Raw genomic sequence first — 21,918 nt, forward strand, 5'->3', positions numbered from 1 at the left:
CTGACCAGCCGAACTGTGGGACCTCCGCGTATGTCACCTCTCTCAGCTATGCACCTAGTGCGCTGTGTGGTCTACACATTGCTGCATGAAAGCTTTGAAGGCATGCACATAGGATGGTTCCACCGAGCTTGCTGCCCAACGATTGGTTTGTATCGTGAATTGGAGGCCATAGTCTCGCATATGGTCGCGCCCCGTCCTCTTCGCCGGGCGCTGAGCTTCGGACCGTGGTTCTTCGATAATTGGACGCCACAGACTACTCTGGGGAGCTGAAATCCCAAACAGGTAGCGCAAATTACGGTTTGGCCGAACCTAGTTCCCTCTTGGTGCTGCGGGCCGCCCATCCCTCCTCAATATGTACACTTTTGTTGTATGCAGGTCGCAGATCCAGATTCATCGCTACACAACTGTAGGCCAGTCTACCGGAATCCTCCATGTCGGCGAGGTGAGTGCAGCCTCCTGCATGTTGGATCCACTCCAGGTCCGGGTAGAAAGTCAGCTGTATCACCACCTTTCCAGTCTCGGTTGATCGGCAGGCAGTCCAATACTTTCAGCTCACAACACGGTGATGCAGCGACGGCATTCAGAATACTGTGACAGTACCTAAATATTTGGGAGGTTAGTGATGCAGATCACATGCTCTCTAAGTAGTCCGATGCACCATTGCACAATCGCCCTCTCGATTCAGGCACCAATCAGATATCACGAGGGCGACCCGAATATGTGCGACGGTGGCAGACCCCGGGTCGTTCCATCATCCGATGCCAGAGCGGACAAGGGAAAGGCGACTATCTACTCCATACAATTTCCTTTAACAAGCTGGAAAGCATCTCTGGTCAAACTTGCACAAGCGCTTTGGAACTTCCCCCGGAAACGTCGCACGACCTTGCGATATGGATGAGAAGCCTCACCGTGGACTCTACCCAATTCAAAATGCAGACTACAGTAGCCAATATGCAAACCCGCCGACAAACGTACAAGAGACTACCGGTTTCCCCCGCTCAATCCGAGCCCTCAGAGATGCAAGAAACTCGGATTATCATGGCCGCACAGTAGTCATCTGTCTCGATGGCACTGGCGACCGTTTCGACAACGACAACAGCAATGTGGTGCACTTTGTATCGTGTTTGAAGAAGCACAGTCCCCACGAGCAAGTCACCTACTATCAGTCGGGCATTGGCACGTACGACAAAGGTGGTCTCAAGGGTGGCTTGGGAGCCGCACTGGATATGACTGTAGGCAGCGGCCTTGGAATGCACATCAAAGACGCCTACCGTTTCCTGATGCAATCGTATCGCGAAGGCGACAAAATATGTCTACTCGGATTCTCGCGCGGCGCGTACGCCGTTCGTTGTTTGGCGGGTATGCTTCACAAAGTCGGGCTCTTGCCGGCCAGCAACGGCGCGCAGGTCAATTTCGCTTATGACTTCTACAAAGACGACACGCCTCAGGGTTGGAAGATGAGTGCCGAGTTTAAGAAGACGTTCTGCACCAACGTCGACGTATATTTCGTCGGGTTGTGGGACTGCGTGGCCAGTGTTGGTTTCTTCCCGCGCAAGCTGCCTTTCAGCAAAACTCCAACGAACCACATCCACTACTTCCGACATGCTATGGCACTGGATGAGCATCGCTCCAAATTCAAAGTGTGTCAGTGGCAACACCAAGATCCGGACCTTAATCGTCGCGTGACAATTGACCACACGCCGCGCGCGCAGTTAAAGAGAGGGCTGAAGCGAACTGGGTTCCTTAAAGCTGTCGGCAAAAGCAAACCAGCCACAGTCTCGATTGACTTGTCCGCACCTCGAAATGGATATACTACGGTCACCAATGGGTCCCACGGAGAGCAAGGATGCTCGGTGAAAACGAAAACACATGAAGAAGATGAACAGGAGGAATTGGCCGCATATTTTGAAGCAATCGACTTTGCCCGGACGCACCGCCAGCAGAAAACGGATGCCCTCGAAGTCTGGTTCAAAGGCTGTCACGCTGACATTGGCGGAGGTGCTGTCGCCAATGAGACTCGGCATATGCTATCAAGAATTCCATTACGCTGGATGGTCCGTCAATGTTTTGAGTGCGACACTGGTATTGCATTCGACGTTGCAGCTCTTGCCGAGATCGGTCTTGACGTGCACAATCTGTGGCCGAAGTATACGCCCATGCGCAAGCCGCCTATAGGGCCTTCCCCTAGTCTTGTGGAGAAATACTTCAACAAATCTTTCCCACCGATCCATCGACGGTCTTTATTCTTGAGATTCGAAGATGATGACAAGGAGGCGGATAAGCTTCCCGGCGATCACCATATCGCGCATCTGTCCGAGTGCACCGAGGACTACTTCGACAGCCAGCAGGATGTCAATGACATGTTGGATCAAGCGAAGTGGTGGTGGATTCTCGAGCTCTGGCCGGTTAAGGTGCGGCTATTGGCGCCTGACGGGGACTGCTGGGAGAAGCGTGTTCGCATGAATAGGGGCCGGTATCGAGCGATTCGTGAGACAACCCCCAAGTTCCATTGGACTGTGGAGCGGTTGGTGGAAGAGGGAAAGTATGAGATCAAAGGAAGAGTTGAGCGGGACGCCCACTGGGAGGCTGCTGTATAGTTAGTTAAGTCAAGAGTGATGGATTCAAACGTCCAGAGCATTCGTTTTGGTTAGCGTCTGATTGACTTTGGTAGCACCACATCACACGACCAGTAAAGTACCAAACGACCTCTTTCTCACCTCAAAGGGGTGGCATAGACCCTACTCACGGATGCAGAACCCCATCTACAATTATATATGCCTTGTTACGTGGCACTGGCTCACCAGCCCGGGGTGGCGGGTGTGGAAACTGGTACAGGTCTAACACGCTTCCTAATGAAACTAAACAACGTGGTTGGTGTGTTATCATATATTTTTCTCTTCACCCCAAGTTCATAGCAGAATAATCAAGAATTGCAAGCATTGAACAAGAGTAGCACATGCACGACTCTCACTTTCCACCTTTCACAGAAACGTGACCTGCTTGGAGAGAGACAACAACGGTGATACTGTTATACGTACAATGTCCCCTCTTGCTCTAAGGGATGATGGGCGTGCTGTGGAATCCTACCTGGGAAAGGGATTTGGGCGGAACGATATCCGCCAAAAACTCAGGATGAATTCAGTAGTTCTGTCGCTGGTGATAAAAGTAGCAAAGGTAGCACCGAATGGATATGTGAAATGGCCAACTCTATAAGATATCGTGCGTACATATCGAATAGAACTCTAGGGGTATATTTCTATGCGAGCTGAAAGATCCTGTCTAAAAGCAAGACGAAAGAATATGTACATGTCTACAAATCAATATACCGTCCCAATGCGCCATTCTTGCCGCCATCGAACACATCATGCAACCCATCCAACGCCACGAAATTCTCCGCAAAGCTCAACCCTTTCAATCTCTGCCTCTCAATGACGTCCCAATTCCAGCTTTCCGCATCTTCCTTCTCCGGTATTACAATGTCTCCATCGGCAGTAGCCTCAACCTCTCCCTTATAGACCCACCCCTCGGGTTTCGCAGGAACCATACCGGCATCCAACAGCACCAGCTCTGGCGCGATCGTCCTCCTCCCCTCCTTGACCACATACTTGGCAATGGCCGTCGCAAAGATGGCACCCTTTAATTTCTCAGCATCGTATTCCTGATCCGGCCTCGCGCCCTTCTTCCAAGGCTGCAACGTCCACTCCTTCGGTTTCCCCACGCCCGGCCTGACGAGATGTGTAACGAGGTAGAACCACTTTTTATCCCAGCACAACAACCGCGTCCACATCTCATACTTTGCATAGGGCTTGATTTCCTTCTTGAACAGACAGCTGATCCCTCCCAAAGCAATGATATGTGGTCCCTTGGTTCCCTCCGTCGCACCCGCAGCGCGGGGAAACGCGCCGCCCTTTCCAGCGGATTTCTGTATAGCTCGGCGGATGATGGCCGTGAAGAGATGGGTGCGCGAGATGTCCATGTCGGCGAAGTAGGTGCTGTTTGATTTGTGGATGTTGTAGTCGGTTTCGAGGGCGGTGCATCGGGTGCTGGTGATGATGGGTTGGAAGAGGGCCGATGGAGGGATGCGGGTTGGTTGGTAGTGGAGTTGGTAGAAGAAGGAGGTGAAGAAGCGGATCTGAGGAGGTATATTGTTAGTATCCGTTCCTCATAGAGGTCTATTACCTGTCGCTCCGATAGACCGGCGCGAAGAAGGGAGAAGCGCAGAACTCACATGCCACATTCCAGGCAGCATTTTTAGGTTGGCCAGGGCCAGCAAGATGGCAATTGCTTTCCATATCCCGGCTTTTCCACTGAAATCGGTGCAAGCGGACAGCGCGCTTTGGAGTCGCTGGCTGAGGAACGCGAGGATTGAAGTAGCTGCCGCTGATATCGCCGATGCGAGCGCAGGCGTCGACATGGCTGCCATATTAAGTATATATCAAAGTAACGAATGACCGAAACGTGTTGGAAACAGAAATGAAGATGAGAGAAGCGATGAGGAAGAGGGAAATAATAATGACGAGATGTTGGTTTTCACAAGGACTGTTCCTGGAGCCGATCCCGTTAGCGTAGTTTGAGCCCTCGGAACGAACGGACGAGCGACACCTCCGAAAATCTGAATTTCCTTTTCAGGAAAGAAGTTTTTACACGGTCAGCCACGTGACATAGGAAGATATTTCCCAAGATTGTCACGAGGACTTCCATATGTGGTGATTTTCATGCCAACTTCCCATCTGTAAGGCGCATGTATATATATGAGGAGAGAGAGGAGGACTGGAAGGCGAACAAGAACACACAACGTCGAACAGAAATTGTTGCAGAAATATAAGTATCGATAGTAGGGTAACATTGTGTAAGAGGTCAAAAGCCACTTTCACATTTGCTCAATGAAGAGATCCGTTGCCCTCTCTAGAATATCATCTCGAGGTTCTTCACATGCTAGAGCGGAGAGGCCTCGGCCTCGGCCTCGGCGATACGGAGTCGTTCACTTGAGACCCTCGTTACGCCTCCAGACAGGCAACTCAGTAGATTGGTATGTAAACAATTAGGAGAACTGCACCGATTGTAGAAAGATATAAGGCATTAATCGCCCTCACTTCAGTTTGCACGAGAGAGGAGGCAACGACGCGCCGGGACTAGATTTCTCCAGGGCGCTGTGTCCCTGGTGATCGATCTATAAGCGCGGATAGGGAGGACCGCGGCTACATCAACCAAGGCACATCCTTCCGCCAGCTCCTACGACATGTTCAGACTTTGTAGTCGGATTCACCCTCGGGGAGCATCACGGCTTGCAGAGAGACAACTCATGAGCTTCACAACCGCCCAAATAGATCCAGGACAACCCTTCGAGGAGGAGCGACGGCTCACTGGTATACAGAAACATCCTTTTCCCCTGCAGTTCGCATCAACTCCTTAGCGGTAAGTTTGTCCCAAAGCGTTCATTTCCTCTATTGCTTCTGCCATCTCGTCTTCCGTTGGTCGTTGTACTATCATGAGGTAAAGCACGTCCTGTAACCAGTTTAGCATCATCCGTAGACCCTCCTTGAAGGTGACTCCACTCACATCCTGAAGCAGTTTCCTAGCGCCTGTTATCAAGCTCAGCGGGCCGATGCCACCCGCGATGCCACCCTCAATCCCACCTCCGATCCCACCGCCAATTCTACCTCGGCCACCTCCATGGGACAGTTCTCCACCTCTTTGCCATCCAATCGATCTGCCTCTTCCCAGTCCCATGTGGCTTTGTCGACCCAAGAGACCAGCCCGCACATCATTCCTGGAATCAGTTCCAACTTGTCTGCCAATCCCCGCTTGGAGAGACCTGCCAGTAGTCAGTCTGTGTGGGGGAAAGCATGCCCAAGGTGCTACTTACCCTCCAGTTAACAAGGCAATGGGATCACCACTACTAGCGGGGTGGTTCGGATCGGCATATCTAGAGGAGAATTCCTCTTGGCCCCTAGCATTGGCGAGGTTGCTATCGGGGTTCTCCCCGGCCCACTTGGCCCTGGCTCTCTTGTCGAAGTACTCTCCGACGAACTTCGTGCTACGCTTAACGGCTGACTGCTTTTTGGCATTGGCGCCGTCGTCGTCCGCGTCCGCCAACTCATCAAGGGCTGGAAACACGAGCGGCGCTGTCGCGGGCCACTCAAACGACGAGGCCCCACTGGAGCTCTGGAACATATGGTGCCTGTTGCTGCCACTCGAGGCCTCCACAATAGATGACTGCATATCGAACTCAGCTCTGGTGAGCATATTGTCTTTTTGGCCAGGCTTCCACGTCATGACCAGGGCCACCAGGCCCCGAGGCGCGAAAAAGGATTCATTGACCCGGTCGAGGAACAGGTTGGTCTTCGATCGGCTGTGGAGTTCGCTGGCCGCGTCGGCTACCTTCTTGACGGCAAGAGAGACGGCGATGCTGAATGGCATAGGCACCGCCATACCCGCGAAAGCGGCCAAGTTGATGGCTTGGATCCAGGGGCTCGGTGCAACGGCTTTGTTGAGCTTGTCGAGAAAGTCGAGGAACGTCGTCTGGTCGATCCCTACATCGGCAAGCAGAGGGGAATAGGCGCGCACAAACCCCTTGGTGCGAGACCCAGGGCGACGCTGGGTGATGACCACGGGTAGAGCTAGTTGTCCCGCGGAATCGGAAGGGGGTTGAGGATGGGAGAGGAGGAATGAGTCGGCAAGGCCAGTGAGTTCCTCTTCGGTAGCAGATGGTCTGGATGGACGGTCCGTCACTTCATCCTGTGCCTCGTCCAGTTCCCATACGGCTTCATCCATCTGTTGAGACAAGTGACCGTCGTCTTGCGATTCTCGCGCCTCTTGTGTTACTGCAGCGGCATTCTCGGCGTTCGTTCCCGCTCGCGTGTTGGAAGCTTTCTTCTTTCTGTGATGCTGGTACGTCTCGGATGCAAGACCGATCCCAGCCGCAATGCCTCGCACAAACATGTTGACGGGACCGCTGACAGGCTGTTGCCGGCGGCCGTCGGCATTGTGTTGTCCACGGTTCATGGGTGAGTGGAATGGAAAGACAAGAGCAAGCGAGAAGATAACAGTGATGGCCAGAGTTACAGTTGGGATGAGAACGGCATTTAACAAGTTGCGTTGGGGCTGAGTTTAGGCACGGCACAGCAGGCAGTCGAGCGCAAGTTCTGATCAGGTCAAATGTAAGTATGGGTGAAAGCTACCCGATATACTGTGTAATATGCAGCACAGCCACTATAGATCAAAGGCATGCAGTCATCAGCTCCTCCCATGCCTACAAATCGCCCTTGAGGCCTCTTCACCTACCTGTTTCTAATCTAATCCAGTACTTCGCGCCTTTAATAAGCTTGTTCAGGTGTTGTTTAATTTGACGCCACGCGGACAGGAGCAGGACGGACTGACGGATTATCGAACAACATCCCCATGTCCGATTGAAACTGTGCCACAATGATCGAGACATCCCACTGTCCAACCTCGTTCATTGCGTTCCCTTCGCCTGCTTAGACTGACCTTTCTCATGCTAGGGATTTCATCCGAAATTACCTGCAACAATCAGTGATGTCATGTCACAGCAGGGGGAGCTCAGGTACGCGTAGGCGTCTAAGCCGCTTTTTCTGCGCATTCGCAGAAGAGGCAGCGCCCAAAAGCTCGGCCGATGGAGAAATGCGATGTTGAACTCAGCGCGGGCCAATTACCGTAGCCAATGTCCGTGGCCCCTTGGCAATGCTTATTGTTCCTTGGTATTGCTTACTGTTAAGTCTTAGGCTGAGGCAGAGTTAAGGCGTAGCAAAGAGGGGTAAGCCCCAAGGGCGAGCTGTCAACCAATGCTTATATTACCACAGTACCTCCTCTGCAAAGTTCCGGCTGGACCCAGACCTAAGCCCCAACAACTAATAGGTGGTTTCAAGGGACCAAACTCCGGCGAGCTGCTGAGATTGAGAAGGACTTTCGAGCATAGGGTACTCCGAAATACAACGCCAAGGCAAGGGGGTCACTTAAAGGGGTTTACACAGCCGCTTGTTTATATTAGATTCCTGCTTGCCGTAAAATTAGTCCCGATAAAAGATATGTACCTCTTAGTGCTTTTTCATGGCTCCTAGACCGATTAGATCATAGCGGTAAGTGTAAGGAAATTAGCGTCTCCATTTCTCGCAGTGCGGACAGCATACGGTATCGTCGGCATCTTCCAAGCCACAGACGCCCACATTCTCACATCCATGTGGAGCACCCTGTTTGGCTCTGCTACGGCTCTTACACTGATGGCTCTGCTACCCGAGTATATCGTCATCTCTATCTACATATATATTCTTCATTGCAGAGTTCGCACATGTAGCAGGGCGGATCGGTTCCCTAATGGAGATGGCAACGGCGTGATCTTGGACGGGCACGAACTGGATAGTCGGCGATAACTCTGGAGGTCGCGGTCCCGACGACCTTGAAATCGAGTAGTATTAATGTTCAGTGTAGTATGAATGAGGTGTCCTATCCTTCAAGGTTCGAATAATCTAGCATAACAGATAAGGTTACGTTTTTGCAATTGGCTTCCAGAGTTAGTATCACAGTCTAATGAGTTCTCTCACGCCCCAAACGGTGCCGACACAGCTCTCCCTAGAATGTATTTCTACATTTCATGTGACTCACTACTAATTCTCTAAGTCTAGCACCAAATTTGGGTATACGTCACTACTAGTTTGGGTTGTGGGTCGAGTACCGTTAGTACATGGGAGAACTAGCCAAGGAGGGTGAAATCTACTGCGGGGTAAGCATATGCAGTCAAAATGGGAAGGGGACCCGATGACTCCAGCGGAGGAGTATATATTAACCCTCCACTTTATCCACCTAGTTCTCTGCTTAAACCTGAGCGTATGCTTTCATCGTATTCATATACACACACACACACACTGAACATCATAGCGTCAAAACCGCGTCTATACACTAAACAGTCTTAACACTATGCCGTCTATACGACCAACGATGCCCTATGTACCGCCACGATCGCCTGATTTTCCAGGTCCCAATCTGAATCAAGTGTTCAACCCGGGCTACGACGATGTTTACTTCAACCAATTTCGAGGTAGTCCTCATGAGTTGCTTTTTCTCGCCGTCCATGATTTCCGCTACCTACAAATGAAGAACATATACTACTACCAAATGGAGTTACGCCACAAGTTTCCCCCCGGGACAGCATTGAATCCTGGAAACATTGAAGAGTTACGTACCCTTCTAGCAGCCTATTGTACGTATATTCTCCGGCTTTGCTAAAAATGTTCCATACACCAACATTCACTTAGGCAACGCGCTCCGGAATTATGAGTATGTGCTCCGGCTCCCCAAACCTTCGGCCTCAAATGTCCTCGTCCAACGGCAATGCCTCGAGCACCTTGGGAAGGTCGATATACCCCGCAGACCATCGAATTATTCGCGGTTCTCCCCTCGGCGTCCTAGAACGCATATTCACCCAAGATCTCTCGGAAGCTCAACCTGGCTTCAAACTTGGCCCGAGGGGCAAAATCGAACTTATTTGGCGAGACACTCTGTGGGGTGATATATTTCAGCGCATGTGTATCGGTTGCTTGGTGGGTGCACCTTTTATGCTCGTTCCGATGATCATTCTACAGTTTCAAACGACGACAGCGTGGAAACTGTCAACGGTGTCAGTCGCGGTATTGCTTTTCTCTATAATTTTGAGTATCTCTACCGATCAAAGCAATGACGAGCATCTTGTGGCTGTTGCAGCATACGCAGCTGTTATGGTTGTTTTTGTAGGGACAACGACGTACCAGGTTGTATGTTTATAAGGTGAAAAAATTGTAATAAGGATGATTGTACTTGATATTCAAACAAGCAGGATTATGTGAAAATTCTTAAAGATGTTAAGAGGCATTTTTCATACCATTTTGTGGGTAAAATGGCCACTGGAGATCAATGAAGGTATGATAGGGGTCACTATATATAAGGCTTCTCGAGTCCCAAACCCATCGCCAGACTGGCGTCTTCAGCAGGAAAACCATGCACACAAAGCTCCCTGATTAGAAGTGATAGTCCGTTCATGCCGCGTTGTTTTAAGATACCGCCGACCGGACTCTGCGACTCAATCTCCATCTCCGAAGCGACGTGATCCCACCCAGGCAGGAAGGGCTGTCCCTGTGGAAACTGGATTTCCTTCTCTCGACATCGTAAAAGCAGAGTTGTGATGGGACTCAATTCTTTTGGCTCGTTCCAAGTCCACTGCTCGAACGGCTTCTCATGCACATATCGTGTCTCGCCCTCGAACCACTGTCGGGGTATCTTGAAGATTGCACCATATTGTTCAAGGTGCTCTCGCATACCCCTTCGCGAACACCGACGCCAAGGCAATCCCCAGATTGGATAATGCCTACCGACCATAAGGGCTACGCCTGCTCCGCGGTGGTCCCTATGCAGCCAACCTTGCGAGGCGCATGCTCTACACAGAAACCCTTCTTCAAAGCGCAAGGTAGACGTATCCTAGTAGGGCGCGCGGATAACGGTGGTGTAACGAAGTGGATGATCCCGATCAACTCTCGCATTCGGCGAATCTCGAGTATCGGGCAGTAAGCGATGAAATGCGCGCTGGTTAAAAGCCAGCAGAGGTTTCCTCAGGACACCTTCACCTGCCCGGCCGTAGTACCCAGGTACAAGCCGTATGTGAGGCACAAGCGCAAGTGTCGTGTCCATATGTTCCTGCTTGACTCGCTGCAATGCGTGTGTTGGATCTTGAGAAAACAACTGTAGCACCATCGCTCTGGCGTGACGAGGTTACATCATATCACCAAAGTGCCCGCATGAGACGCAGCGTTCATCTTGGATGCAATGTAGCAGTGCCTCAGTGGTCCAGTATCGACATTGTACGGCTTCTGCTGCGGATAAGAGAATGGGGAATGCCGCCAGAGTACGGAAAGGCGGCCAGCCTTCGATAGCGTTCTTTAGGTGATGATGCATTCGTCGGAGGGAGAGCAGCGAGCATATGTCTATGTGCGGTAAGATCTGACACCGAAGTTCGGTGGGCAGAGTGCTGAGCCGGTCTATGGGTTTTCTTGACCCTAGTGTTGCACTGCGATGGCTCATCCTTTCGTGAATGTGTCGTTGGGACGAACTGCTGTAGTCCCCAGGAATAGGCGAATCACCCAAGAAGAATCCTGGACGCGGCGCACGAAATGTATAATCTTCGAAATCGTGTACAGGACTTCCCCTGGAGATAGGAAAGCCGTTGCCAGAGCCCTGGATTGGCTCACCTGCGGACATGGTTGTTGTGCTTTTGAAGATTGTGTGCTCCGCTCTAACGGGATACCTATATATTGCAGAGTAGTTGATCATGGTATTGCATGCTACCGAGGTACTTCAAGGGTATCCTAAACATCGGATGCACTCGAAGTCTCGAACCTCCCAGGCGGCACAAGCCTCGCATGGCGAGGCGACAGGCAAAACTTTAGGGCCCAAAAGTTGTGCAGTTCCATGCTACTACTGTAATGACTTTTCAGGCAAATTCCTCTAGTTGCAGAAAGTGGGCAATCACATCTTTGGAATTTCCCAGCTGGAACCGCAGGAAACACAATCCTGATCAAACCCCATGCCTCCAATGATTTGCAGACTCTCCATTCTCTCCCTCGGCCCACAGTTCGACAGGGAGCGAGTACATGCCGGGTTCGATAATGAATGTGAAACCATCAAAGAAGACGCGTGTATTAGATAGATTGTCTTTATCAAAGTCCAAAAAGGGGAATTTAGCTTCGAGTATTGCTTCCTTGTGGGCGATAAAATAGGCTGAGAGTTGTTTAACGACATCTGCGACTGTAACAATGCCGCCATCGGCTCCGCGAACGAACACGCGATCCGGTGCTTCGAACTCGGCGGCTTCATAGTTGTCTAAGACTTCGAGGCTAAAAGCGATTTCCTTCAGGGGTATTTTGGTTGCTGCTTCGGCTGCAATAGGATGGCCTTCGAACGGCAAGAGCTCCGGTTCGGCACTATCGGGGTCACTTGCAACCCGGATATTGGATATGTCTTCGAAGACTGGCCAACGAAGGCTGTGAAATGCCTCGCTCATGGTCGTTTCCCTCTCAGGAGTCCAAACGTATTCGGGACTCAATGTCTCCATGTTGTGAGGCACAGTTCCAGAAGTTGTAGGAAGGATGCGAAAGGCTGAGACTTTTCAGGGATCTCTCAGGGTTAATCTATTAAGAACCATAACCGAGTGTCGGTTCGATATCGATGACGAAGTTCCCCCATGCAGCTGCACTGCAGCATTCTATCCAGCCCGTCCCAACGCGGTGGGTAGGCGCTAGTGAATGTGCGAAAGCGGATAAAAGCAAAGATCCATTCCAGTGACCCACTCGACTTGCTGCTCTTGAGATTACTAGAAGAATGATAGGATGTTTATACGCGAGTCTTGATACTGAAAACCCGCCTTAAGAACCAAGCCCGTTAAAGGTACTAATGCAAGAACCCCGAAACGTATGAACCAATCTGACTCACTTACACTGCATCTTCCACCCTTTTGGACTCTTCCTCATGGTGACGTCCCTGGGAGTGCCGCACAATTTGCCACGGTCCAAATTCTAGTTCCACAATCAACCGCGGATTCTCACTACCTCCGCAACCATCCTTGAATGGAACCAGCACGCCGCTCCACCAGCGCTGCGCACCCTGTAGAACACTGAATGCAGTCAAGCCCCCTTAGTGTCAGTCGGCCCTTGACTTGGTAAATATCTGAACATATGTGCTCGGTTTCTTATGGACGGTCCAGATGTCATCAACGGTGAGCTCACTGTGACTCTCCGCTCGTTTGGCTGCTTCTCTCCTAGTCTCGTAATGCTCACATCAGGCGGTCGTTCTAGAGTCCCATTCAGACCGCAATCTTCGCAATCTCGCTTTTGTTCTATTAATCTTCATATTGTTATTCCTGGTTCAGGTATTCGTTCTCACGATGTTATATGCTGCAACATTCGGTCTTGACATTGCCATCAATGCCGCCGTCCTCATCGCGACTACTCTCCCCGCAGGCTCCAACTCTAAAGTCCAGATGGGATGCGGTAGCAGGGCACGAGACGCTACGGTCGGTGCCTTAACAGGCGGCAGTAGGCCAGATATCGTTCTGTACGACACCCACGGACAAGAAATCCGGAGAAGCGTAGGAGGGGAGCCGTTCGACCCAGGATCGAATCCGACCATAGAAATGGGAAACCTCATCGAAAATACATTTGACCCGGCCAAAGGGACCATAACTCCGGAGTACGTGAAGTTGATTGCGAGAAATGACGATGCGGTGTGTGTTAGTTACGTGTCTACGACAAGTGTAGGGAATGATAAGCGGACCTGGTAAGTTGACCACGATGCCACATGTTTCTCTGAGACACACACTGAATTGGTATCCCTATCTGGGCATCCTGGCTATGCCAAAGAATGCGCCAGACACATGGAACTTCCCTTCTGGTACCCATCCCCTGAGATTATCCCCGGCACCGACTTCCGTCCCGGTTGCGTGTAGATGAGCAGCGACAGCCGCTAGGGCATGCCCATGGCCGTCTCATTCCAATTGACTGATTTCGCTTTCCCCACTAGCGAAGAAGCGGCAAAAGCCAAGATTCAGTATGAGAAGGCACCAAACACTCTATGTCAAGCTCCTGCTCGAATGGCATTCTGGGACACAACCTATCCAAACGACTGTATCCCGTTCTATGATTTCACGGTGGAGGGGAACAGCACCACGGGCTTTGATATAGATAATCAACTGATTGTTGATGGGCATACGATACCGTGCAAGATTCAGGGACTGCTTCTAAAGCAGACTCTAGAGCCTGGGAAAGGACTTAGAACGCCCAAAACGCTCACTGACGAAGAGGAAATGCAAGCTGATGAAGACGGAACCAATCCCAATGGCGCGGCGCCCTGCGCTGGCAGCTTTGGCGGTGAATGCGGACAAATCTCGAGAGAGGAAGCCGAGAGGCTGCAAAGGGAGGAAGATCAGCGACTGAGCGAAGAAGGGCAGAATCCCAATGGCCAGGCTCCAGGCGCAGAGGGCTTCGGAGGTATTTGCGGCGTGGTACATACCGCCAGACTGGAATACTGCGCCTGGTGAAGGTGTGGGCAGAGTATTGCCCTGCCCGACGGTAAATACAGAAGAACCCCCGACGCTGCCTGACATAAGTCGACGGAGTCGCAACCAAAAGCGACGTACACCACAAAGGAACGGCATGTGTAACGACAGGCTTGTCATCAGTTACCATAAGGAACATAGCGCAAGAGAGGTTTGTCAAATAGAGAGGTCTTGGGGTCCAGACTTCGTATCGAAAGGGAGAGGATTCATTGCGATATGTGCCCCAGGGCCACAAAAATAGATGTTATAACAACAAAAAGGCAAAAACATACAACACCACGCTATTCGCACCTGGTCACCCACGGTACTACTCAACGGGCGCTACACGGCTTGTGTATGGTCGATCGGACGAGAGGCCCAATTTTCCGTGTGCTATGGTCGTATGTGGTCGTTACCCCAAAAAAGAACTTTATATAGGAAAAGCTCCACGCACAGTCCTTCAAATGCTGCCTGTAGCAGTAGCACCGGCTATGCCTTCTTTTGGTGCGTGGGCGGACCACGTACAAGGGAAAAGAGGGCAACCACCCATGAGAGCGCCACCGGGCAGCCAACGCTGCACACCCTGTGTGTGCATCCTATACAGGCGCCGCTTGGTGGACACTAAGGGCGTGTTCCGTTTTTTCTTTTTCCTTCTTCGTTGAGTAATAGGATCTTGGCTGCGGGAGAGGTGCTCGCTTGTAAGAGGAGCTACACTGCGTAGGGAGTAACTTGCCCCAGCAGAGTGAATGGAAATGGGGGCCTGTTCGGTGTGAGACGGGAGAGACAAGCTGTGACTGGCTAGGACGGGTAACTTTCTCTCGTGGTTGACCCAATTGCAATTGCAAAGCGAGGGCAATGGTCGGTGGGTGCGTGGTATCCCCGTTATTAGATAGTGGTAAGCGCGTTAATACTTCCTAGGTCGGTGGCAGTTTAATCTCCTATTTGGCCGAAATTCCCTGTTTTGGCCTGTTCCTGCACTAAAACCGGGGTTTTCAGAATGGCAGGCTCCCGTCGAGCGTGGGTTGGGCACCTGGGGCGGGTACGGTAGGCGGTTGCACATGTGTAGCTTTCCCACGTCGGGGTGCGTTAATCTATCGGTGATTTCTTGGCGCATTGCTTCGCGTTTGCCTTGCCCTCGTAGATCACCTCGCTTACTATATCTATACACGCGGCGGTGCCACCTGAGCGAAGACGGCATCCCAGTAGTCCTTCGAGATCAGAATCTGCGAGAGCGCGCTGAGGCGCCTCGGAACGTAGCGCTCCTATGTACACCACAGTTAACCCTTGTAACAGCCTGCATAATCGCCTGAATAGGTTGAAGGCGTGAGGATAATGTTGGAAGGGTCTGGCAGCGGAAAATGGAAGGGCATTAGTATATAAACTCTCTTCACCTCTCATACTGCTTCGAAGAATATGGAGTCATTCGCACCTGAGTCCCCAAGTTGACGTACCACGAGATTGAATACACAATTGCTGAACAGATTCTCTGCCTATATCCACCGTTGACACGCAGTCCATTACACCGAGATTAGGATGCCACCAGACGTTTCGACAGGGAGTGAGGACCGAACAACTGATAATGGTCGCCGCCAATGTATCCATCTTCCGTAAGTCATAGCTCACTTTCGTCCGCATGGGGACATAGGTCCTGTCTGCCGTTACCCATTCAGAATTTTCCCCCTCGTCCATCACCACGTGTACTCCAGAGTTTGTTGACCTGATACACTCTTCTAGTCCAGCAACCGTCGGCTCCCATACCACAACAGCACTGGCAACGGCTCCGATACGAACTCGCCTGCGATACCCTCGTCCAAGCCCGACACCTCGAAACCTCCATTACGGTCGGGGGATACGCCTGGTGCGCCATTGACGGAGTCCTCATTGGCGGCACATAACTCGGCATATAGTGACGAGATTTGGCGACGGGCCGAGTCGGACAGAATCGACAGGGTGGAGGCTGCCGGGCGTAGTCTCAAATTCGCATTACCTCGTCATTGTTATGAGCAGGATAAATGGGAGGCGAATGAGTGGCTTGCGGTGCAGGGTGCGAGGCGGTCCACTTCCCACGGTAACGGTGACCAAGCTCAGTGTCAGGGAGGAGTCGACAAGGAGAAGTGACTGGCATGCCCGTTCCTTGAAGGTACCTGATAGTCGGCCGGCGTTGCATGGCAATTCTAAACGGTGGATTCGTCAATGAATTCGAGTTCGAGTTGCTTGCGCGATGCGTCTTAAACCATGCAACCGTTCGGCTTTTGTCGTACCCAAATAGAGTGATGCCACAGGCCAGGCATGGATGCCACCTTTTTCTTCATCCTTTTCAACGACGACCCCGCTGCGTTCCAGAAGATTACAGAGATCCCTCGTCTCAGGTGCCAGCACTTCCTCTGAGCCGAAAAGAAAGAGCCATCCCATTTTGGGGCTGGCATTTCGCCAACGGCTGACATCCTTGCAGTGACCCGGTGAGACCGTTGGATCATTTGGGGCCAACTTATTTCCAATGTACTGACTGCCATATCTTTCAAGGCTATTAGAATCCAGGTAGTCGCTACGCGTGTTCTTGTTTCTTGGAGAGATGATGGAAGTCCAGGGTGAGATCAGAACGGCTAGTCCGGGTCGGCGATGTCGCATCTCATGATGGTCCGCAGTGTGGAGCAAGAGGCTGAGTATAAGTGTTGCCCCAGCGGAATCTCCGCCCATGCAGATGGTAGAGGAATCTCGCGCCATAGATAGAACATATTCGTAACCGGCCAAAGTCTCCTCTAGTTGTGTGGGATAAGTTGCATCCGGAACAAGGGTATACTCCAGAGCAAGCAGTGCAGGAGCCCGGTATCCCGACTGTTCAAGTAAGCTCACCCATGCAAGGAGGAACTCCAAGTAGAAGTAAGTTGAACCCATTGAGAAGCCTCCGCCATGACAATAGTAGACAATGATATCTGGCCGCTCTCGGTGATTGCTTGTGACCCATATCCCTTTGAAGCCGGGCTTGAGCGCATTAGTGGCAGGTACATAAACCATATTGCTGAGTCCTTACTCTTTCTATTTCTACCCACCTGACTGGTGAAGTATATATGCCATGCCGGAGCATCCGGAAACGGAGAAATGGTAAAGCCACATGCTTGGAGAAGAAGACTCGGCCCAAGAACGCTGGCATGTGTGCAAATGCATATCGCACACATCTTATGACCACATCTTGAAACACGGTTGCGCGCTGGACGAACGGGCTCCGAAGTTCGTACGGGGTGAGGTACCTGTCATGAAGGAGTTGGAAGGGGAGAATAAGCACTGCAGAAACTGTGAATATATGAACTGCTTTGATCTATATACAGGTCTCGCGCGACACACCTAAAGACGGTAGGGCTCCAAGGAGCCAGATTGCCGTGCGCCTAATGCCGACCTGGAGGAGGATTTGTGGGGCCAGAAAAAGCAGGAACACAAAGCAGTCGAGGAGAGAAACTGAACCGAGTATCATGCTTCGAGAAGAGTTCGAACGAATACTTGAGACAGCTTGTTCTCTTTTTTCCCTGTATCTATCCCTGGCGTCGCGCGGTATGACTAAGTCATCAAATGTTTAGGTAACATTGAAGGTGCACGATTCATCGTATCTAACCCTGGGAAGCAAACAATACAGTGGAACCTGTCGTGAATAGAGATGCGCATTGACGGACCAACTTTTGCCATCAAGATCAAAACGCAGCTGGTCGTTTTAATGATGGATGGTTAGTGACGAACATTCCGAGGTTTATATAATCTGCAGCACGTGATAGCCTTCCCCCCGGTCACTCGGCTTGGCCAAAACAACTCTTTTCTCCACCAGGACTTCGTTGCGCATTCAAGCACAAACACAACCTCCAACTGTCGTTTCGAGGTGGACGACCCACTCGAAGCTCCGATCTATTTCCCGCTATTGTTTCTTTTGCGCTTAATGGATTGAGTTCTTCCAGCATTGTTGGCTACGACGGGTGTGTGAGGCATCCGTGTAGAAGCTAGACAACGTAGTTCGCCATGGCTGCCTCTACCGCGGATCCCAAGGCTGCGCCGCTTGCTGACGATCTTAAAGAATATGCGCTGTGAGCATACATGGATTTGCTAATCATTGAGCAAAGCTGACGCCCGCAGAACACTTGCGCCATCCTCTTTCCCCAAAAACTTCTTCTGTGCGAGCTGCAGCCAGCTCGCCATCGATTCTTGGAAGTTGCCATGTTGCAATAAAACAATTTGCTCATCATGTCAGTACGCTCAATCCGACCACTGATAATAGACCTAACAGCTTCTCTCAGGCCATGCCAAGCTCAGTTTCCCGACGACCTGTCCCCTGTGCGATCATGACCCTCTCGAGGCTGATTCATGCATGCCGAACAAGGCGCTGCGGAATACAATGCGCGTATGGTTGCAGAAGCAGAAAAAGAAGGACGATGCGAAGAGCACTCCCCAAATCGAAACGCCCCCCGTGGACACTCCTACTGCGAGTGGCGGAGCGGAGGGTGCTGGACAGTCGGCTGAGCAACCCTCTGAAAGAGATGAGAGCGTGCCGAGGGAGGTGACTGGTGGGGATGTAGCTGTCGCTCCGAATGGTGAAAACGGTGGAGAGAACAACCCCCCCAAAGTATCTGTTCCACCCGCTTCAAAGGAGGTAGGCCGATCGTGTCTCGACATTATTTACAATCGACTAACTTTGAGAAGGGTTCAATCGCTCCACAAACAGATGAACAGGGAAATATCGATGATGGTCAGGTTCCGACTGGCCATGCTGAGCTGGAGTCGACTGCGGTGCACGAGCCGTCACCAGCGAAAGGAATGGAGAAACAGGGCGAAGGCATGTATGGGAATGCCATGCTCAGCAATACGGGTGGGATGAACGGGATACCCAATCAATTCGGTTATGGTTTCAATAATCAAGGAAACTACGGGATGGGATTCAATGGCATGAATGCGATGAGTGGCATGCCCAACATGATGGGAAATGCTGGCTGGAATAACATGGGTTCTATGGGTGAGTCTTCCCCGTATCACGTGAACATCTCCGGCTTGAGCTTCCTGACACGTTCTTCAGACTATAACATGACCATGTCAAATATGCCCAACAACATGTACGGCGGCTTTGGAGGAAACATGGGCATGCCAGGAATGAATGACATGTCTGGCATGAACATGATGAATTACGGGAGCGGATATGGGAATTGGGGGCAAGGCAGTATGAGTGGCTATGAAAACTTCAACGGTTTCAATCCGATGGGTGGATATAATCAATCTGGAGCCCAATATCCCCAGATGATGAACCAGTTCCCCAAAAATAATTTCCAAAACCAGAATCGTTTTTCTGCCAATGGACCTGCATTTTCCCAGCAGAAGAGCATGAGGCGAGGCAGCAATTTTGGCAACCAGAACAGCGGGCCTGGATTCCAGCACGATGTGCAGAACCGACCTGGGAGTCAAAACGGTCCACCACAGAACGTACGTCGATTTCTCAAGGAGCGATCGATCCCATCGGCGCGTCCTCTGCACTCTCTTCCGAACACAACGCAAACTGACTTTTGTCCTTGCTTACAGAATGATGAAGAGACGACCGTTCCGTCAGGTGATGCCTCTGACGTCAAAGAAGGGCAAGCGAAACCTGAGGGTGCAACTGATGCCGCTCAGGGAGGTAAGGCTGATGATGGTGGTGTGGTTGAGGCTGGCGCATTGTCATCTGCAGAAGCTACTGCTAAAGATTCGAAGGAGTTGACCCAAACAGGAGACCAGTCGCATGTCGTTTCGAAGGCAGACACTTTGAATCCAATTCAGACACTTGATTCTGCAGAGAACCAGGGCACTTACCAGCAAGCGATGATGGCTGGTGTTGTTCAACCCATATCACCGCACCCGCAGGACATGATGGGCAACTTTCTGAATCAGGGTCCAGGCATGCAAATGCCATACGGAGGCAGCGCTATGGATTTCCGTCATCACCACAATAATTATAGCGGTGCTTATGGCGCTGCGACTGTTCTTACCGGCGAACCTCGAGGGGTCGGTGTTGAAGGAGCGCCCACCGGGCCTCGAGCAATGCGGGAAGGTCGGCCTAATACCGGATTCTCCAGTCGTATTAGGAGTACGCAATACAATGCTCGTGCAGGCACACCCAGCGTCACTTCCGCTCATGAGGCTGTGTCAAAGAGCCCAGCACGACGTGGTCGATCGTACGTACACAACTCGAATACAACAGGCCCTCCAACTGATACCAGATGCAGAAGCCCTGACCGTGACGATTCCTTGCGAACAAAAGAGAAATCGCCATCGCGGTCCCGATCTGGCTCGAGAACACGGGGAAAAGAGGAGGATCGAAACGAAGAACATGACCGCCGAGAACCAGAGGAGACGGAATCGAGACATAGGAGACACGGGAGATCACCTACGCCCGTTGCCGACGACGATGGAAGGCGCAAAGAGAAACGGTCCCATCGGACCTCTCGCTACGATGAACGAGCTAGTGGTCGGAGCGGACGGCACGACGATTACGGTGAAAATTACCGTGAGGAGAAAGATGATCGAAATGACCGAACCCGAAGCGTGTCTAGGGATTCGAAGTACCGTAGTCGTCGCGACAAGGAGAAGCATCGATCTTCGCGCTCACACCGCGATCGAAGTCGTGAGCATCGTCACCGTCATCGCTCGCGCTCACGGTCCCCTGGCGATGACGAATACTACGATGAGACCACTGAAGAATCGGGTAGTCGGCGCAGACACCGAAGCGATAAAGACAAACACAGGGAGCGCGAACGTGAAAGGTCCCGGGACAGGGACCGTGACAGAGAAAAGCGGGAACGTCGTGATCGTGATTATGACCGAGAATATGAAAGAGAGAAAGACCGGACCCGGGACAAGGAGCGGGATAGGAAGCGGTCCAGGCGAGATCGTGAGGAGGAGGCAGATGAAAGGGACTACGTAGAGGAGAAGTATCGCGCCTCACGACGGAGTAGGAAGGACCGCGATCGTGAAAGAGACCGTGAACATGAAAATGATGAGCCGCAAAGTGCCGTCACCCCGGCTCGCGGCATCTCACCGCCTCTGAACGCTCCAACAGGTCCATCGGCTGAGAAATCCGAAGGCTTCTCAATCAAAGGATTTAGCAAGACCAAGCGCGCCGATTCAATGAGTTCGAAGTCAATGGCCCCTCCACCGAGCGGACCTCGGTCTTTCCAACCTCCCAAAGGTCCGGCTTTGGATAGGGACCGGGACCACCGTGATAGCAGAGACCATCTGAGGAAGCCCAGCGGTAGCGGGTCTGCCGCCTCAACGCCCATATCCCCTTCGACGCAAGACCACTACGCCGCTGAACGCGAACGAAACGTCCGCGAACGCGTCGATAAAGACCAACGAGACCGTGTCCTGCAATCAATCCACGGCCGCGCCACGGGTAGATCGAATTCCATGCTTTCGTCATCAGCCCGGCCTAGCCTGTCGAGTAAACGCAGCAGAGACGACATCGAGGGCGAAGACACAGCTCATTCGGAAAAACAGCAGAGTACCGAGGCCTCGTCGAAAATCCCAACGGGCCCCTCTGCGCACAGGGATAAGCGCCGCAAGAGTGGTGGCGATAGTAACGCCATCGCCAGCCTCTTCACACAGGGGCTGAGGAAGCACGCAAAGGGGAGTAGGCGGGGAGGGGTCAAGACCGAGGGAGAAGTTGAGAGGGATTTGGAGAGGGCGGAAAGGGAGCGGGAGAAGAGGTGGTGAACTACCATCTGGCATAGTCTGGGTTCATCAGAAGGGAGTGAGCGACATGCTGCCGACAAGGCAACATGCAAAGTTGCATTTTCCGTGGGTGAGCAGAGCGCGTTTTGGCATGGCATATGATGCGTGCTTTGGCC

At 51.8% G+C, this 21,918-nt stretch overlaps 8 protein-coding genes across 8 annotated transcripts; 4 read left to right on the forward strand and 4 right to left on the reverse strand.

The window, feature by feature from the left end:
- The first annotated feature begins 421 nt into the window (after positions 1 to 421).
- Positions 422 to 2,935, forward strand: EI97DRAFT_435031 (uncharacterized protein). The gene has a single exon (XM_033798774.1). The coding sequence runs from the start codon at positions 891 to 893 to the stop codon at positions 2,595 to 2,597; it is 1,707 nt and encodes a 568-aa protein (XP_033652024.1). The 5' UTR covers positions 422 to 890; the 3' UTR covers positions 2,598 to 2,935.
- Positions 2,936 to 3,199: 264 nt separating this feature from the next.
- On the reverse strand, positions 3,200 to 4,838 carry EI97DRAFT_435032 (uncharacterized protein). The gene is made up of 2 exons (XM_033798775.1): positions 4,229 to 4,838; positions 3,200 to 4,132 (listed from the first exon to the last, which is right to left on the reverse strand). Exons 1-2 carry the CDS (start codon positions 4,421 to 4,423, stop codon positions 3,311 to 3,313), a joined length of 1,017 nt encoding a protein of 338 aa, XP_033652025.1. The 5' UTR covers positions 4,424 to 4,838; the 3' UTR covers positions 3,200 to 3,310.
- Positions 4,839 to 5,144: 306 nt separating this feature from the next.
- On the reverse strand, positions 5,145 to 7,129 carry EI97DRAFT_401994 (uncharacterized protein). Its single transcript, XM_033796475.1, has 3 exons — positions 5,867 to 7,129; positions 5,560 to 5,815; positions 5,145 to 5,505 (listed from the first exon to the last, which is right to left on the reverse strand). Exons 1-3 carry the CDS (start codon positions 7,003 to 7,005, stop codon positions 5,410 to 5,412), a joined length of 1,491 nt encoding a protein of 496 aa, XP_033652026.1. The 5' UTR covers positions 7,006 to 7,129; the 3' UTR covers positions 5,145 to 5,409.
- Positions 7,130 to 9,243: 2,114 nt separating this feature from the next.
- Positions 9,244 to 9,850, forward strand: EI97DRAFT_100763 (uncharacterized protein). Its single transcript, XM_033792875.1, has one exon. The coding sequence runs from the start codon at positions 9,288 to 9,290 to the stop codon at positions 9,774 to 9,776; it is 489 nt and encodes a 162-aa protein (XP_033652027.1). The 5' UTR covers positions 9,244 to 9,287; the 3' UTR covers positions 9,777 to 9,850.
- Positions 9,851 to 11,557: 1,707 nt separating this feature from the next.
- EI97DRAFT_381433 (uncharacterized protein) lies at positions 11,558 to 12,043 on the reverse strand (the record flags this gene model as incomplete). Its single annotated transcript, XM_033795802.1, has 1 exon — positions 11,558 to 12,043. The coding sequence occupies one exon, from the start codon at positions 12,041 to 12,043 to the stop codon at positions 11,558 to 11,560; it is 486 nt and encodes a 161-aa protein (XP_033652028.1).
- Positions 12,044 to 12,427: 384 nt separating this feature from the next.
- Positions 12,428 to 14,339, forward strand: EI97DRAFT_476990 (uncharacterized protein). The gene is made up of 3 exons (XM_033801951.1): positions 12,428 to 13,276; positions 13,349 to 13,477; positions 13,505 to 14,339. Exons 1-3 carry the CDS (start codon positions 12,923 to 12,925, stop codon positions 14,072 to 14,074), a joined length of 1,053 nt encoding a protein of 350 aa, XP_033652029.1. The 5' UTR covers positions 12,428 to 12,922; the 3' UTR covers positions 14,075 to 14,339.
- A 1,922-nt stretch (positions 14,340 to 16,261) lies between these two features.
- EI97DRAFT_381256 (alpha/beta-hydrolase) lies at positions 16,262 to 17,540 on the reverse strand (the record flags this gene model as incomplete). The annotated part of the gene is made up of 3 exons (XM_033795793.1): positions 16,262 to 17,053; positions 17,103 to 17,362; positions 17,414 to 17,540. 3 exons carry the CDS (start codon positions 17,538 to 17,540, stop codon positions 16,262 to 16,264), a joined length of 1,179 nt encoding a protein of 392 aa, XP_033652030.1.
- Positions 17,541 to 18,073: 533 nt separating this feature from the next.
- EI97DRAFT_451591 (uncharacterized protein) lies at positions 18,074 to 21,784 on the forward strand (the record flags this gene model as incomplete). Its single annotated transcript, XM_033800356.1, has 6 exons — positions 18,074 to 18,138; positions 18,188 to 18,297; positions 18,349 to 18,701; positions 18,752 to 19,061; positions 19,122 to 19,522; positions 19,619 to 21,784. 6 exons carry the CDS (start codon positions 18,074 to 18,076, stop codon positions 21,782 to 21,784), a joined length of 3,405 nt encoding a protein of 1,134 aa, XP_033652031.1.
- Positions 21,785 to 21,918: the final 134 nt, after the last annotated feature.

This window comes from Westerdykella ornata, assembly GCF_010094085.1.
Source record: "Westerdykella ornata strain CBS 379.55 unplaced genomic scaffold EI97scaffold_19, whole genome shotgun sequence".
NCBI lineage: Eukaryota > Fungi > Ascomycota > Dothideomycetes > Pleosporales > Sporormiaceae > Westerdykella > Westerdykella ornata.